A 16684-nucleotide genomic window follows, 5' to 3' on the forward strand; every position below is an offset into this window, starting at 1 on the left:
AACATGGAAAAAAATGAAACTAATATTATATCCTAACATGTTGAAAGCATGTTTCAATAACAATAAATAATACTTCATATTGCACTAATAAAAAATTGTGTCAGGATATAAGTAAGTCTGGCTTCTAACTGATTTATCTCACTTGTAGTATAATTTGTATTACTAGAATTATAAAAATTTTAAGCAGAACTCTCATTTTGTGACTACCTCAATTGAATCCCATAAATGATATACATTTTAGTGGCAAAGCCAAACTCAAAAGACAAATTTTGAGTCTTAATGTTAAGAATAATTTCATGAAGATATGGAAAAAATAAAAGGTAGCTACCATATGATGCTACTGCCCATATGATGCACTTCTGGGTGTAAAGAATTATTGAGAATTAAGTAAAAACAATGAGTAGAATAACAATGTCCATCTCAAAGCTATTTATACTAGGTAGATGGCAGGGGGAAAAATCTGAATTCTCCAAAGGAGAGTTCTGTTACATTAATACTGACATAACAGTTTTGATGGAACAGTGTACAGGAACAAAAAATCATATTGATGAGGAGTATTATGCTGACATGGAAAAATGCTCATTTCATAAGTTTCGATGAATGAAGCAATTTTTACTATATTATAAAACCACAGTGTCTGTCTTTATACAACAGTTTACTATTTCTAACTTTACCATTCATGTTCTGACCTAATCAATGGCACAAGCAAAGAGAGTTGTATTAAAACCACACCAAGATTTCATCTCACTCCAACAGAATGGCAATTATCAAGAACACAAGTAACAATAAATCTTGGAGAGGATATGGGGAAAAAAGTACACTGATCAATTGCTGGTGGGACTGAAAATTTGTGCAACCACTCTGGAAAAGGAGAACAGTGTACTACCAGAGAAAAAAACAGTGGCACCCCATTTGTGTACAATGAATCAAAATAAATAAATTTTTTAAAAATTGTTAAAAAAAAAACTATGAATGGAACCACCATTTGACCCAGCTATCCCACTCCTTGACCTATACCCAAAGGACTTAAAATCAGCATACTACAGTAACACAGCCACATGAATTTTTATAGCAGCACAATTCACAATAACTAAGCTCTGAAGCCAACCTAGGTACCCTTCAACAGATGAACAGATAAAGAAAATGTGGTATATATACACAATGGAGTATTATTTAGCCATAAAGAAGAATTACTTGTTGACATTTACTGGTAAATGGATGGATCCTGAAACTATCAAACCAAGTCCCCAAAAGTCAAAGGTCTAAATGTTTTCTGATATGTGGAAGCTAACCCAAAATAAGGTTGGGGGGTAGTTAAAAAAAAAAAAAAAGAAGAAAGATCACTGTAGTAGACAAAGGAGGATGAAGGGAGAAGAGATGGGATAAGGAAAGACAGTGGAATGAATCTGACACAACATTCCTATGTACATATATGAATATAACACAGACTCACCATTGTGTACATCCACAAGAAATTTTTTAAAAAGTAATTATTACAAATAAAAAAAAAAAACAGAAAAAAGAAAAACTAACAATGGGTAAATGGCAGAAAGACCAGTAGAGGGAAGGAAGCAGGGGTTGGGGGGAGAGGGAAGAAGGAAAGGGACTGGGGACTGAATTAGAACAAGGCATATTCACTGCTTTTATAATTAAGCCAAAATGGATTCTACTGTCACGTATAACTAAAAGAACCAATAAAAAAGCAGAAGAGAGAGAGAGAGAAAGAGAGAGGAGGAGCGGGGAAGGAGGGGTTGAGATACAACTGTAGCAAATGCCCACCTGCAGTGGTGCATTCTATTAGGACTGGGCTGAAAGGTGAACAAAGTAAAGTGAGAAAGTATACAGGGACTTCCAAACTAAGCTCTTTTGCATGCGTCTTCTCAAAGCTGACAGGGCTCATAGGACCTGAAACTCCATACTTACTCCAAAATGCCTCATCTGAACTCAGAGGAATGATCAAACACTCATGTGAATAACCTTACAGACAGCCAAGAATAAGACTTTTCCATAAATTTGGGTATATGAGTGAGAGAGACACAGAGAGATACAAAAATACACATATCCATACATACACATAGAGGGGAGACAGGGAGAAAAAGGACATATAAGTTAAGCAAGTCTACAGCTTACCTGAAATAGCCTGGTAAAAATATCAAATTCAAAAACTGAAATGTAATCATTGCAAGTTAAATCAATTGTGGATTTTAAAGCCATTGCTTCCAGGCCAGAGCTAATTTGATGGACCTCATGAAGGCACTGTCTGAATACTTTCCATGGCACGATGGTTCTGTGCAAGGGAAAAACAAAACATGATTGAATCAAGCATCATTAAAGACATATCTTCCATTGAAACAGAACAAATAAATAAAAAATTATATATTTCCATTAAAATAAATTTCATAATTCAGGTCACATGTAATGAGTTCTACTAAATTGATTATTTTGTATTTTCTAAGAATATGACAAAAATTTATTTTTTTTCTCAATAGCCTTTAGCTATCAAGATATCTCTTGAAACACATGTATTTGGGTCAAAGTTCTATGTATTGTGATTTCTTCATTTCTTTATACAAGTTTACTTAACTATGAATCAATATTAAATTTTCCCATTCTATTTTTAAAAACTAGTTATAAGATGATGGGTACACATAATAGTAGAAATCCTTTATTCATTACACAAGAAATATGTATCCGCCATTTCAAAAGATTGAGGTGGAAAATCATCAAGACATATCTGCCCTTTCCCTCATGTTTTCTGCAGAAACAAGAAACAAGTTATTTATCTTTCCATATGATGCAAAGATACACCTAACTTCTTAAAAAAAAGTAACAATAATGGCTATCTCTTGGAAATATGTTTATGCATCTACTCATTAATTAATTTTCATTAATCAAAAAATTTTAATAGTAATGTAGTATGTATCTCAATAATTAAGGAGAGCACAGAATGGTACTAGAAAAAGTTCTTCCTCCTAACCTACCCCCTGCCTGAACAGTTTCCAATGCTCCTCACCCTCATCCCTCCAATGAATATCAGTAAAGCCCATTATGCTTTCCTTAGTAAGCTACCTTCTTTACAATGGCAAATGCCTATTTCTGAGTAGATGGAAGGAAAAAAACAATTATATTTTTAAACTTTCAAACTGCAGTTCACAAAATAGCATTATATAAGACCTATGTGCACCCTCTTAAAATGCAGCCAACAATTGAACCCCAGATTTTTCCTTACCATTGTCTCCTGAGAAATAAAAGCCTAAAGCAGAATAGATTAAATCTTGCCTGGCCCCATCATATATCAAACCTCCCAATGAAGCATCACCACTAAACTACTACTTTAGTATTTACGAATAACTATAACAGTGATTATGGAACTTCAGTGTACAGCCAAATAACATGAAGAAGGACTTCTTAACAAAGTTTGCTGATCTCCCACCCAAGATATTCTTTAGGCCTGGTTAAGGCTTGAGGATTTACAGTTCTAACAAGTTCCCAGGTGATGCTCATACTGCTGGGCTGGGGAGCAACACTTTGAAAGATGCCTATCTGCTGTATCTATCCACTCACTAGTGTAGAATCACAAGATACCATCTCTATTTTTAAAAAGTATACATTTTGGGGTAAAATTAGATTTGTAGTGCTAAACAATACAGAGGGAGAACATAAAAGAAGACTGGTTGGATGATGCACAATAAAGGCTGGAGAAATTCCAGGAGTCTGTAGGAAGTAGCATAAATAAAAGATGAGACAGGTTTATAATACTATGCTGTACTTGTAAGAGAGTTTAGGTCTGATGTACCATTAAAAAAAGAAAAGTATGAAGCTTAATACCTCAAAAGGCTTTTCTCTATGTATGAAAAAAACAGGAAACCACAGAGAACTGAAGAGAGACACCACATCAGACGCCATTTAGAAGAAAGACACGTCAGACTCTGATTAAGGTTAACAAAATGCTGCTGTTTTAAAAGAGCAAGGAAAACTTTTAATAATAATAGAAAGCCATTGGTTTATAGTGAAGTGTAAATACGTAATTATGTCCAGCTTCATTACAGTGACCATGAAAGTATTGCCTAAGAGCTACGTTTTTCTTTTCCAAATTAAAGTTTCCAGTACTCAAAACACAAAGAATAGAACCATAGAGGGAAAAGAGTTGATCAAAGAACTACTGACTTCAGCATGGCATAGATACAATCTCTTTTGTATGGAAAAGAATTATTCTGTTTTGTGTATAAAGTATAAAAAGAAATAAACTGATCAAATAGAAACTCTTGGTAGTTGTTTTGTGTATAAAATGTGAAAGTAAAAATAATGATTGAATAGATATCTCCAATATGCTGTCATAAAAATTATTATCATCCAATATTTAAGGTATAAGCAGATCATAATACCACTTGAACACTAAGCACATTATATAAAATGTACAAACTTCTAAAATTTCTGTCACCACACCACCTTAGAACAATTTACAAATGGGAAAGCTACATTTTCAAAGTACTTGGATTAATGAAACTTTATTATAGCTCATTTGTGATAAACCTAAGACACAAACAGGCATTATTTCAATGGAAACTTAATTAAGGGTGGTGGTAACAAGGATTAAGAAGCTGGGGCATTATGAGGCTAATTTATCAGAAAAGTTTGTACAACAGATTCTCCTCCTTTGATCAGCTCAGTAAAACAGCCCTATGTAGTAGGTGGGGGGACTAATGAGGAGGATGTTTTAAAGAATAAATATAGAATACAAAAAGGACTTTAAAAACAAACAAACAACAGATTGCAGGCAGGACCTATACTTCCCAAAGAGAATTTAAGGTTCTACAACATTTGTTCATGAGTTGTACAGGGTGGGCAGGGCTGGGAGAGAATAAGTTTTTGCCCTTTTAATTACAATTGCAGTGACAAGCCTGTGGTGTTTCCTACTACCTCTTCCGGGAGATGAAGCCAGTGAGAGAAAATATTAATGGTACATTGTTTTAAGAACATGTAGAAACTAAAGTGGTGGCAAAGACCTAGGGAACAGGAAAGAGAAAGAAAAATTGAGAAAAAAATTAAAGGGCGAATTTAGTCTTCAACTCTCACCAATTCAGACAACTTTAATGTGTTCTTGCCACTTACAATTACAAACCACAATAATTGCAAGCTGAATGAGTTTAAAGATACACTGAAAAGGATGAATAACTGTCAGTCTGCAAGGAAAAAAGAACACAAGATCAATGAACAGCCAGGCACTTGTTGTAACAGTGCAATTTCAGGATCTTTAAACTTCCAAGAAGAACAAGGCTGCCATTTACTGCTACTACTCAGTACTACACGGAAATCCTTTGATAACTTTTGACATTATGTGAATCTTCTATAATGTCATCAGAGACAAAAATTTGATATATAAGGCGCTAATATAATTCTATTAGAAAATTAATCCTAATCTGCCAGTCCAATAAAATAAAAAATAAAAGAATTATCTTTAAAGGTCTTAAAAAATATAGTAACCTTTCCAGGCCTGTATCCTGCTGGGTAAAAGTGTTAAAAAGTCTGTTAGGTAGTCTAGTTTGAAAATCCTGCAATTTTAAGATGTAACTAAAAAGAATAAAAGCACGTTAGGAAACTGATACCAACAAACAAAAAGGTAAAACATTTTTTTAAAACTTCTAGTTTATAAAAAGCTGTAGGTTTTATTTATAACTCACGAAGAAAAAAAGAAAAGGAAAGGAAAAGAAGAAAGGAAGGAAGAAAAGAAAGAAAATAAGAAAAGGAATTGATTTGAACAAAGGTGTGAATAACAGCACGAACTGTTAGGTATACTGTTGGTGTGAATGAGAATTTACACAGCACTTCTAGAAAGCAACAATTTTGGAAACAAGTTTCAAAATATATTCAGAAAGACTACTTCTAGAGGAGTTTGCCTTGAGATATTTATATCCAAAAAATACACAGCAGTACAAAAACTTGCCCAAGATTCTCTGGCAAGCAGGACTATTTATAACAGCGAAAACTTAAAAACAAGTAAGTTCATAAGTAAAAGTAGAATATAACAGTGATAAGAATATTTTACAATTGAAATTGTACAGAAAAATGTTTTTCATGTAAAAGTGTCCATGGCATATTATTAAATGAGAAAAATTATTCTTATAAGTCCTATATGATCCAATGTTCAAAACTATTTCTATGTTTGAAGATATCTTCAAAAGTTGAATAACTGCCAGTGGACTGTGGAAGGAGTATACATGCCTTCTTAACATTTTATCATTCTGGTTTGTTCATGGTTTTTAACACTTTTGTTTTTCTATACGCTCTAATAAATTTTTAAAAATCAAAATATATTAAACTAAAATAAAGTAATGTTTCCCTATAATATGGTTTTACATGTAGAAAATTTAAAAATTATATACTATAAGAAATCACAAGAGAATTGAACATGGTTGCTGAATATGACTAAGATAAAAAATCTGTTTCCATATAACTACAATATGTAACTAGAAAATAGAACTTTAGAAACCTTGGTTTTTACACAGTCACGTGAAAATATTAGATAGGAATAAAGCAAGAAGAACAAGGCTAAATCACAAACTCACACATGCACACATACATGCACAGAGATGTAAAAGACACAAATAAAAAGATATAACACTTTAGTAGATTGGGAAGCTCAATACTATAAGTATGTCAATGCTGCTCAAAATGATTTATGGATTTAATATAACCTCAATCAAAAATCCCAGGATGTACTGCTGGAGTAAGAATATACTGATTCTAAACTTTATAGGGAAATGCCAAGAACCAAGATTTAAAAAGACAAGCCTCATAAAAATAATACCAACAAGCTTACCCTCTACATTAATAAAAACTGTGGCACTGACACCTGGATAGAAAGATGAAACAAAACTGAAATTTTAGAAATAAATGCACCCATAATTAGAAACAATATGTCAATATCAATTACATATGAGCAGCAATGATGAAAAGATGATGTTTTCTAAAATGTTGCTGGATCAACTGGATATATGCTTGGAAGAAATTGATTCTTTATCATTACTTCCCACCATATTAAAAAAAAAAATCAATTTTCAACACTTCTTACACCTAAATGTAAAAAGCAAAGCAATCAAGTTTTTTTTTTAGATAAAACATAAGAAAATACCTGCATTACTTTGGAAGAGGAAAAAAATTCAAACATGACCCCAAATGCTCAAAGCATAAAGGAAAACATACATTTAAAACCTGTGTTAATGAGAAGATACAATAAGCAAAATGAAAAAGAAAGTCACATATCAAAATAAATTACTAATATACATAAAATCAACAAAAGATTCACATCCATAACACATATAAACTTATAAAAATACATAAGTACAAACAAAATGGGCAATTTTACACTACTCAATAAAAGGAAATCAAAATGTTCAATAAGCATACAAAGATGTATTCAACTTCATAAGTCATTTACCTGATGCAATGCACTTCCATTCTATCAAAATAAAATGACTTGTTTGAAAAAGATGGATGACATTATAAAGTGTTGAGAAAGATATGGAGCAATGGGAATCTTTTGGCAAACTAACAGGTATCAACAACAACCCTGAAAAACCACTAAAGCTAAAACCATGCTTACACTCATACATGTATGTATGAGTCAGGACTTGTGCTCATACATACAGCCATCAGAAATGCACTATATCCATTTAAAATGCACAGGGAATGTTTACTATTAATAATAATCCAAAAAGTGGAAGAACTCAGTGACCATCAACAATAGGATGAATAGCAATGGAGCAAAGAGAATGAATAAAGTACTGCTACACCCTTACAGAGAGGAACTCCATGAACATAATAATCAAGGAAGCCAAATTTATCCTTATGGTATACCTGCATAAATTTTTATAATTGGTATGGTTTTAACTATGTATGATTCCCTCATGCTCTGTGAGAACACAGTGGGGAGGCAATGGCTACACAGGACTTGCGGGAAGAAGAGGGCTTCTCAGTTGCAGGTGATATACTACCACCTTATTTAGCGAGCATTTACATTGATGTGTTCATTTTATAAAAATTTCTTACTCCTGAATTAGTGATTTGTGAACTTTTCTGTATGATATGTTAAACTTCGAAAAATATTACATTAAAAATCCAAGACTAAGGAGCTGGGCTGTGGTTCAGTAGCAGAGCACTTGCCTACCAGGTGTGGGGCACTGGGTTCGATCCTTAGCACCTCATACAAAAATAAGCAAATAAAAGAAAGGCATGCTGTCCATCTATAACTACAATTATTTTTAAAATTCAAGATTAAAAAGAAATAAATGTGGAGATGGATAATCCATTCTAAGTAAAAATAAAATGAAGACTATCAACACATTTGACTGCTGACTTGCGCCTATGTTAGTGATGATGGTGATGGTAGTTGTTTAAAATCCATTCTAAAGCTCAGGAATATATGTCATCTTGACTTGAAACATCTGTATCAAACCACTTCTATTTTTAATTTTATGTTGAAGCTTTCAGAAAGTTTACCTTAACGGGTAAAAATATATTCAGTGTTTGTACCTTTAAGTTGAGTGTTGTTTTGTTCAAAGTAGAATATTCATAAGGTATTTAATAAGCTTTGATTTTTTATTATGGATGTAAAACATTAGAATTGTGATTCCCAATTATGCTGACACTTCATACAGTTATTACTTAAATCTAATCATTTTTTGTTTTTTACATAATGACTCTATATCTTAAAGGAAATGAAAACAGATTCTCATCAAGCTATCACTGCCCTCGCCATTCCATTACAAGGGAGCACCACGGTTTCCCAGCAGTCTACAGAAAGCACATCAAAACCACTGTGATCAAATAGTTGTCTTTTGAAAGCTCACCATTGATAGGTAACCATAGTTACCTAGGATATTAATAATTAGATCTGACAATTCTTCCTGGGAAATGAAAATTCCTGACTTTCATGGAGAAAGACACAGAGTACTTGTAACAGATGTCTTTGCCTTGTCACAAAGTTTGCAGCACTCTAAGGTACAGACAGGCATTATTTCTCTGCACAGTGGACAACTATCATTCTCATTTTCACAGTCTGAAACCTATAATTTTTATGAGACTGTGGAAACAAGAAAATAGCCTCATTTGTGTTATTCCTTACATACTCAACAACTTCATTAATATGATAAATTTGATGCTTTCTAACTTCTCACATAATGACCCTGAAACATAAAAAATAAAAACTATAGCCAAAAAATTACTTTATACATAATTACATTTTCTGACATTAATAATATAGTTTATTTATAGAAAAGGATAGGAAGAGAATTTGCAAAAATAAAATTCATAAAAATGTGCTAAAATTCCAGTTTTAATTTTCATATTTAGTAGCTATTACCACAGAACAAGAGAAAGATTCTGGTCTTACAACAAGAAATATCTGTTCTTTTCTTTCTGAAGCACAAATAGTCTTCATTATATTGTCTCTGAAAGTTTAGTAATGCTAGGAAATTCACAAGGTACAATAGCAGATGGGTCATGCAAGATGTCTTTGATCTGTTGCAGTCAGATTAAATGATATCAGGAAATTCTGTACACTAAAATTAATAAGCCCTGGACAGAAGGGTTTAAGGAAGGCTTTAATATTTTCTCCCTTTTAGCAATAAGAACTCAGCCTTACAAACCAACACAAAAGTCAATAACAAAACAAAATTCCTCATAAATCTCTCAACATAAATACTCAAATAAAATACAAAATCATGAAGACATCAACACATTTCTAGAGAAATATAATCTACCCAACTGAATAAAGAGGACATACACAATTTAAACAGGTCAATTTCAAGCAATGAAATCAAAGACACCATCAAAACATTCCAAACAAGAAAAGCTCAGGACCAGATGGATTCTCAGCAAAGTTCTACAAGACCTTCCAATAGTTAACATGGATACTCCTTAAATTATTCAAGAAAATAGAAAAGGAGGGAACTCTTCCAAACTCATTCCAAATGAGGCTAGTATCATCCTGATACCAAAACCAGTCAAAGACAATCAAGGAAAAAAAACTTCAGACTAATATCCCTGATGAACATAGATGCAAAAATTCTCAACAAAATTCTGGCAAATCATATACAAAATATATTAAAAAGATAGCGCACCAAGATCATGTGGGGTTCATTCCAAGGATGCAAGATTGGTTCAACATATGGAAATCAATAAGCGTAAATCACTATATCAATAAATGTAAAGACAAGAATCATATGATCATCTCAACAGATGCAGAAAAAGCATTTGACAAAATATAGCACCTTTTCATGTTCAAAACACTAGAAAAACTAGGGATATTAGGAAGATACCACAACATTGTATAAGCTATCTGTGCTACGCCCAAGGCCAACATCATTCTAAACGGAGAAAAATTGAAAGCATTCCCTCTAAAAACTGGAACAAGACAGGGATGTCCTCCTCACCACTTCGTTCAATATAGTCCTTGAAACTCTAGCCAGAGCAATCAAACAAAGAAATTAAAGGGAAATGAACAGAAAAAGAAGAACTCAAATTATCACTATTTGCTGACCACATGATTCTATATTTAGAAGATTCAAAAAACTCCACCAGAAACTTGTAGAACTAATGAATGAATTCAGCAAAGTAGCAGGATATAAAATCAATACCCATAAGTCAAATGCATTTCTATATATTAGTGATGAATCCACTACAAGAGAAATTAGAAAAACTACCCCATTCACAATAGTCAAAAAACAACAACAACAAATAAATAAAATACTTTGGAATCAACCTAACTAAAGAGGCGAAAAACCTCTACAAAGAAAACTACACAACACTAAAGAAATTGAAGAAGACCTTAGAAGATAGAATTCCCATGCTCTTGGATAGGCAGAATTAATAGTCAAAATGGCCACACTAGAAAAAGTGTTATACAAGTTTAATGCAATTCCTATTAAAATCCCAATGACATTCTTCATAGAATGAAGGAATTATGAAATTCATTTGAAAAAATAAGAGACCCAGAATAGCCAAAGCAATCCTTAGCAAGAAGAGTGAAGCAGAAGACATCACCAGATCTTAAACTATGCTACAGAACAATAGTAACAAAAACAGCATGGTATATGCACCAAAATTAACACACAGACCAATGGTACAGAATAGAAAACACAGAGACAAATCCAAATAAATGTGGTTAGCTCATACTGCAGTGATGCAGCCACATACGCTGAAGAAAAGACAGTCTATAGAACAAATGGTGCTGGGAAAACTGGAAATCCATATGTAGCAAAATTAAATTAAACCTCTATCTTTCACCCTGTACAAAAATCAATTCAAAGTAGATTAAAGACTTAGGCACTAGAACAGACACCCTGCACTTAATAGAAGAAAAAGTAGGCTCAACTCTTCACTAGGTTGCCTAGGATCTTAAAAAAATTCCTAAAGCACAAGAAGTAGAATCAAAATCAATAAATGAGATGGATTCAAACTAACAAGCTTCTTCTCAGCAAAGGAAACAATCAAAATATGATGAGAGAGCCCACAGAATGGGAGAAAATCTTTACCATATGCTTCTCAGTTGAGCATTAATCTCCTGGATATATAAAGAACTCAAAACCTTAACAATTAAAAAAAACAAATAACCCGATCAACAAATAGGCTAAGGAACTCAACAGACATTTCATAGAAGAAATACTATAGATAAACAAACATGAAAAAATGTTCATCTCTAGCGAATAGAGAAATGTAAATCAAAACTACTCTACAATTTTATCTCACTCCAGTCAGAATGGCAATTATCCAAAAGACAAGCAACAATAAGAGTTGGAGAGAATGTGGGGAAAAAGGTACACTCCTACATTGCTGGTGGGACTGCAAATTGGTGCAACCATCTGGAAAGCAGTATGGAGACTGCTCAGAAAACTTGGAATGGAACCATCTTCTGATCCAGTTATGCCACTCCTTGGTTTATACCCAAAGACTTAAAATCAATATACTACAGTGACACAGCCACATCAATGTTCATAGCAGCTCAATTCATAATAGCTGAACTATGGAACTAATCTAGGTGCCCTTCAACAGATGAATGGATGAAGAAAAGTGGTACATATTCACAATGGAATATTACTCAGTCATAAAGGAAGAATGAAATTATGGTCTTTGTAGATAAATGGATGAGCTGGAGAACATCATGCTAAGTGAAATAAGTCAACCCCCACAAAACAAATGCCTAATATTTTTTCTGATAAGCAGATGCTAATCCATAATGAGGTTGCGGGGTGGGGAAGAATGAAGGAACTTTGGATTGTGCTTAGGGGAGTAAGGGGAGGGAAGGACATGTGTGGATGGGAAGGACAGTAGAATGAGATGGACATTATCAACCTATATACATGTATGTATACTACTGGTGTGACTGCACCATGTTCAGTCAGAGGAAGGAGAAGTTTCACTCTATTTGTGTACAATGTGTCAAAATACATTCTACTGTCATGTATAACTAATTAGAACAAATTTAATTTTTTAAAAGAACAAGAAAATCTTTTGAGTCCAAGGCACATGATTAAATATTTTGTAAGGAAATCAGTCTTTCTCTTAATATTTTCATATGGGCCTCTTTGTAATATAATGTAATATTACTTTAAATTAGCTTGAAATAAAACAACATTATAATGAAATCATGAATCATCATATTAAAACATTTTTAGAAATGCAGGGTGCGTCTTAAATTTCACTATAGGATTAACTGTTCAGAAAGTAAAATAACTTCTGAGAATAATCATATAAGTAGCTTAAAAACTGTTGCAATAAATTAATACGGAACCAGTTAGCTGACTAGAACAAAAATATGAGAATATATGAAGTTTGGTTTTTTGCTTTGACTTAGAGTACTGCACAGGAGTTTCTATATTATATTTCAAAAACACAGTTCAGGGACACAATTTTGGAAATATTAATGATTAGAAAAATAATGGTCAGTATAATATATTTTTCTTTCTCAGCAGAGCAACCCTCCTCCCTCAAAAAGAAAAAAGAAAGAGAAAGCTAACTAAATATTTCTCAAAATGAGAAGGTAAAATAAGTAGATACAGTTAGATGTTAGAGAAAAAGGTCATAATTTTATCATTAGAGATGTTAGAAATTTCAGAATAAGAAAAGATATCCTCAGACTCTACCTCCAAGTCTGGCTGCCTGTCATTCACCAAAAGTCTTGGTGGATGGACAAACAAAATAATCAACCTGCTCACAGCACAGCAAATCTAAAGCACCTATTCAGTGTATATCAAAAACTAAATACACCTACTCAGTGTACATCAAGTCCCAATATAACTACTCAGCATAAAGAAAATCCAAAATACTTGCGTGTACACCAAAAATCATCACACCTACTCAATATATAACAGCCTAAGTAACTATTCAGGGCAACACAAGAACCTACTATAATTTTGGTCCGAAAAGAGACAAAAGAATTTTAAAAAGAAAGAACAAATAAGATTATTAATGCCTTGTTATTACATTTATGTAAACTTTTTTTTTAAAATCTAGTTTGATTGTTCACTATTATTACCTGATTCATCTCTCTCTTTAACTCTTATCTTTCTTTGGGTCTTATAATGCCACATTCTCAAGGATTTTGTCCCTACTTATTCAACAATTACTCCGAAATTCCTTAAATTTCCCTTTGTTCATATTTCATTCATCAGAATTATTTAAGTGTCTGTTCCTTTCATTCTCTCTACACCTTCTTTATGGTCTATATCAATTAGTCCAGTGGTTTCAAGGAACCACTGGAACCAGAGACTATAAAATCACTCATCTGAGGACAGATAGATAGTAAAAATGGGTGGAGATCCAGGTAAGGGATGCAACAATGGAGGAGAGGACATCTAGAGAGGACAGCTGGCACCACTTGCAGTCAATCACTGCCCAATCACAATGCTTACCTATTGCTGCAAAGGCTCACATTTTTTCAATAAATTTTAAAACTATGTTTTTGTAAATCCAACAATTTTTAAAAGCTTGCAACTCATGTTTTAAAAATATTTAAAACTGCATGAAAGAAAACATTCCATAGGCTGTCAATCTGCCAACTCATAAATGTACTCATAATTCTAAAGTCTCTATTTTTTCCCTAATCTCTAGGCCATATATTCAACCTACTAATTAATATCTCCACATATATTTATTTAGATACATAAAAGTGAACACAGGTCAAACAACCTGTTGCCAAATTGCTTCTTCCTGTTTTTCCTATCTCAGTAACTGGTACCCAATGTTTCAAATCACAGACTGAGGCTTCACATTTAACTCTAGGAACATCTTTTGAATAATTAAGTCCTATTAATTTTATCTTTATATGATTTTCAAATCCATGCATTTTAACTTAGCCACTACACTAGTGGCTAAGACTACACTAGTCTCCTACTTTATTGCTCTCCTAAAGTATCAGTTTCTAAAGTGTGTGGGGAAGTGACAGCCATAGACCTAAGAGGGTATACAGATGATCCTTTCTAGGATGAGAAGAAAATACTGAAATTCTTTTTGCATTTTATATAATTTTAAAATTTTATGTCATAGTATCTCCTTTATTTATATTATGAATACAAGTCTACATATTTTTGTAAAGTAATAGATATGTATAATTTGTATACACATGTACATATACAGATGATTGATAGGTAGATTGTGTGCTTTAAAAGTATTCAGTTATAAATTAGGAATAAAGGGTATGATCAGGGTTTGGAGACTACTACTCAAATTCATTGTTCATAATGCAGCAAGAGTGATCCATCTAATGTGCAAGTGTGAACACTTCCCTTCTAAAAACCTACCAATGGGTCTCAATTGTTCTTAGGGCTCCTAAGAACAGGGTTTTGAAATAGAACTTAACTTATGAAAAACAAAAGTCCAAAAGGCAAGAAATGGACAGAGCTTTCAGAATATAGTAACGAAGACAGCGAGCCAGCAGTTTTATGTATGCTGATTCTTGAGAAAGGGGAGACCCTATTATGGATTACAAACCACCACCCCTTAATTTGAACATTCTGTGCTCACCAAGAAATGTTCTGAGTATAATATTGTTCCATGTAAAATTTATCTACAGTGATGCAAACATTTTCCTGTGCCTGACAGTGACATTAATCTTTGTAAATGAGTAAAACAATTTTTCCAGATTACAGATCTGTTTACCAGTTTAGTTAATTCATGTCCATTCTCGAAAGATGCTCTTGATCCTAGTAAAATCAAGTTTCAAAGATGAGGAACAGAAAATATATTTCAGTGAGGTAAATGTCACTTTCCAGGGTAAAGAGGAGAAGAAAAAGATAAAGAAGATGAAGAGGAGAAGGAGGAAGGGGATTCATTTATGGAAACTTGAAGTTGCTGGGTACCCTTCTTTTTGAACTATAGCAGATGCCATAACAATCCAGTATCACTCATGGCACTCCCTATTGAACACAATGAGAGGCTTCTTATTAATATATATAACCTACACAAAATTCTGGCTCCTTCCTAAAGGTCCAGAACTCCTCTGACAATCATAGTAAATAATTACTAGGAAATTAACCTACTGTGATATCTCTGAATTATTTTTTAATGGTAAAGAACTGATTTTAAGTATTGATCGTCTCTGTATATCCTGTCTTTCCCAAATTGAATATACACTGCTAATAATCAGAAAATTATAGTTTGACATCTTGTTTTCTTCATTGTATCCGGAAATTTTTAAAAAATGAGTTGAACAAAATAAGCCTTCAATAAGTATGCAACTTTTGTTTACTTATTGACATAAAGATAGTTCAATTTTTTTTAACTAGAAAGGCTTTGAGTTTTCAGTTGTTTCTTTCTTTCTGAAGAAACTGCGACAGTTTCACTGTTAAAGTCCTTAAAAGTCTACTGTAACTTCTCTTTTAATTAAAAATAATTACACTGCATTTTATTTAACTAGAGGGAGAAAAACTATTGTAGTTAAAATGCCAGAACAGGTATCTTACTCATTGGAAAGAAAAAGAAATCATTTTCCCTTTTTTTATTTTTTATTTTTATTAAAAGAGAATGGAAAATACAGGAAACCAAGAGATGGTTCATACCACTTCTCTAGGAACTCAAAGGTCGAGGGAATACACTGAAGTAGATCACCCCCATAAGCAATAGCATTTCCTATCTCCAATTAACTTTTATATAGAGATACACATAATAGCATAATGCTTTTATTTTTTATTTTTCATTCTTTTCAACTTTTGCTTTTAGATTGCTTGGGAATATGGAACTTCCATCATACTAAATCAAATACTAATTATATTAAATTTATAATTAATAATAAATATGTTCACAGTACTTTGGTTTAAGATCAAATATTTGAATTGTTTATGATTTCATAAATAGACTGCTTTTTATGTGTCAAATAGTTTTATGTACCTTGTATGTGGATTTTAGCCTTCTTAACCTCCATAGCAACCCTCTGTGGTAGGTATTATTAGTATCCTAATAGGTATTACAAATGGGGAAACAATTGCAAGGAAAAACCACATAGCCTCCCTAAGTGACAAAGCTAGGAAACAATGTGTTCAAAACTTTCATGTGGGCACGCTGGCTCCAGAGCCTGCATGCACAATCTGAACCGTGCTGCCTCTCAGTGAAGCAAGAAAGCAGTTTCTTCATCTTTCTGTTTCACACATACACAAGGCACATGCACATTCCTCTACTTCTCAACTCAACG

General features: G+C 32.9%; 1 protein-coding gene across 7 annotated transcripts in view; it reads right to left on the minus strand.

Moving 5' to 3' along the window:
* The window catches only part of CBLB (Cbl proto-oncogene B), a 207877-nt gene that overhangs the window by 95565 nt on the left and 95628 nt on the right, over window positions 1–16684 (minus strand). For all 7 annotated transcript variants that reach the window (XM_079100820.1, XM_079100816.1, XM_079100818.1 and 4 more), the window contains one exon: window positions 2131–2287. In XM_079100820.1, the coding sequence (XP_078956946.1) occupies window positions 2131–2287 (157 nt within the window). The remainder of the gene's footprint in view (window positions 1–2130; window positions 2288–16684) is intronic.

Source organism: Sciurus vulgaris (assembly GCF_902686455.1).
Source record: "Sciurus vulgaris genome assembly, chromosome: 10".
Classification (NCBI taxonomy): Eukaryota; Metazoa; Chordata; class Mammalia; order Rodentia; family Sciuridae; genus Sciurus; species Sciurus vulgaris.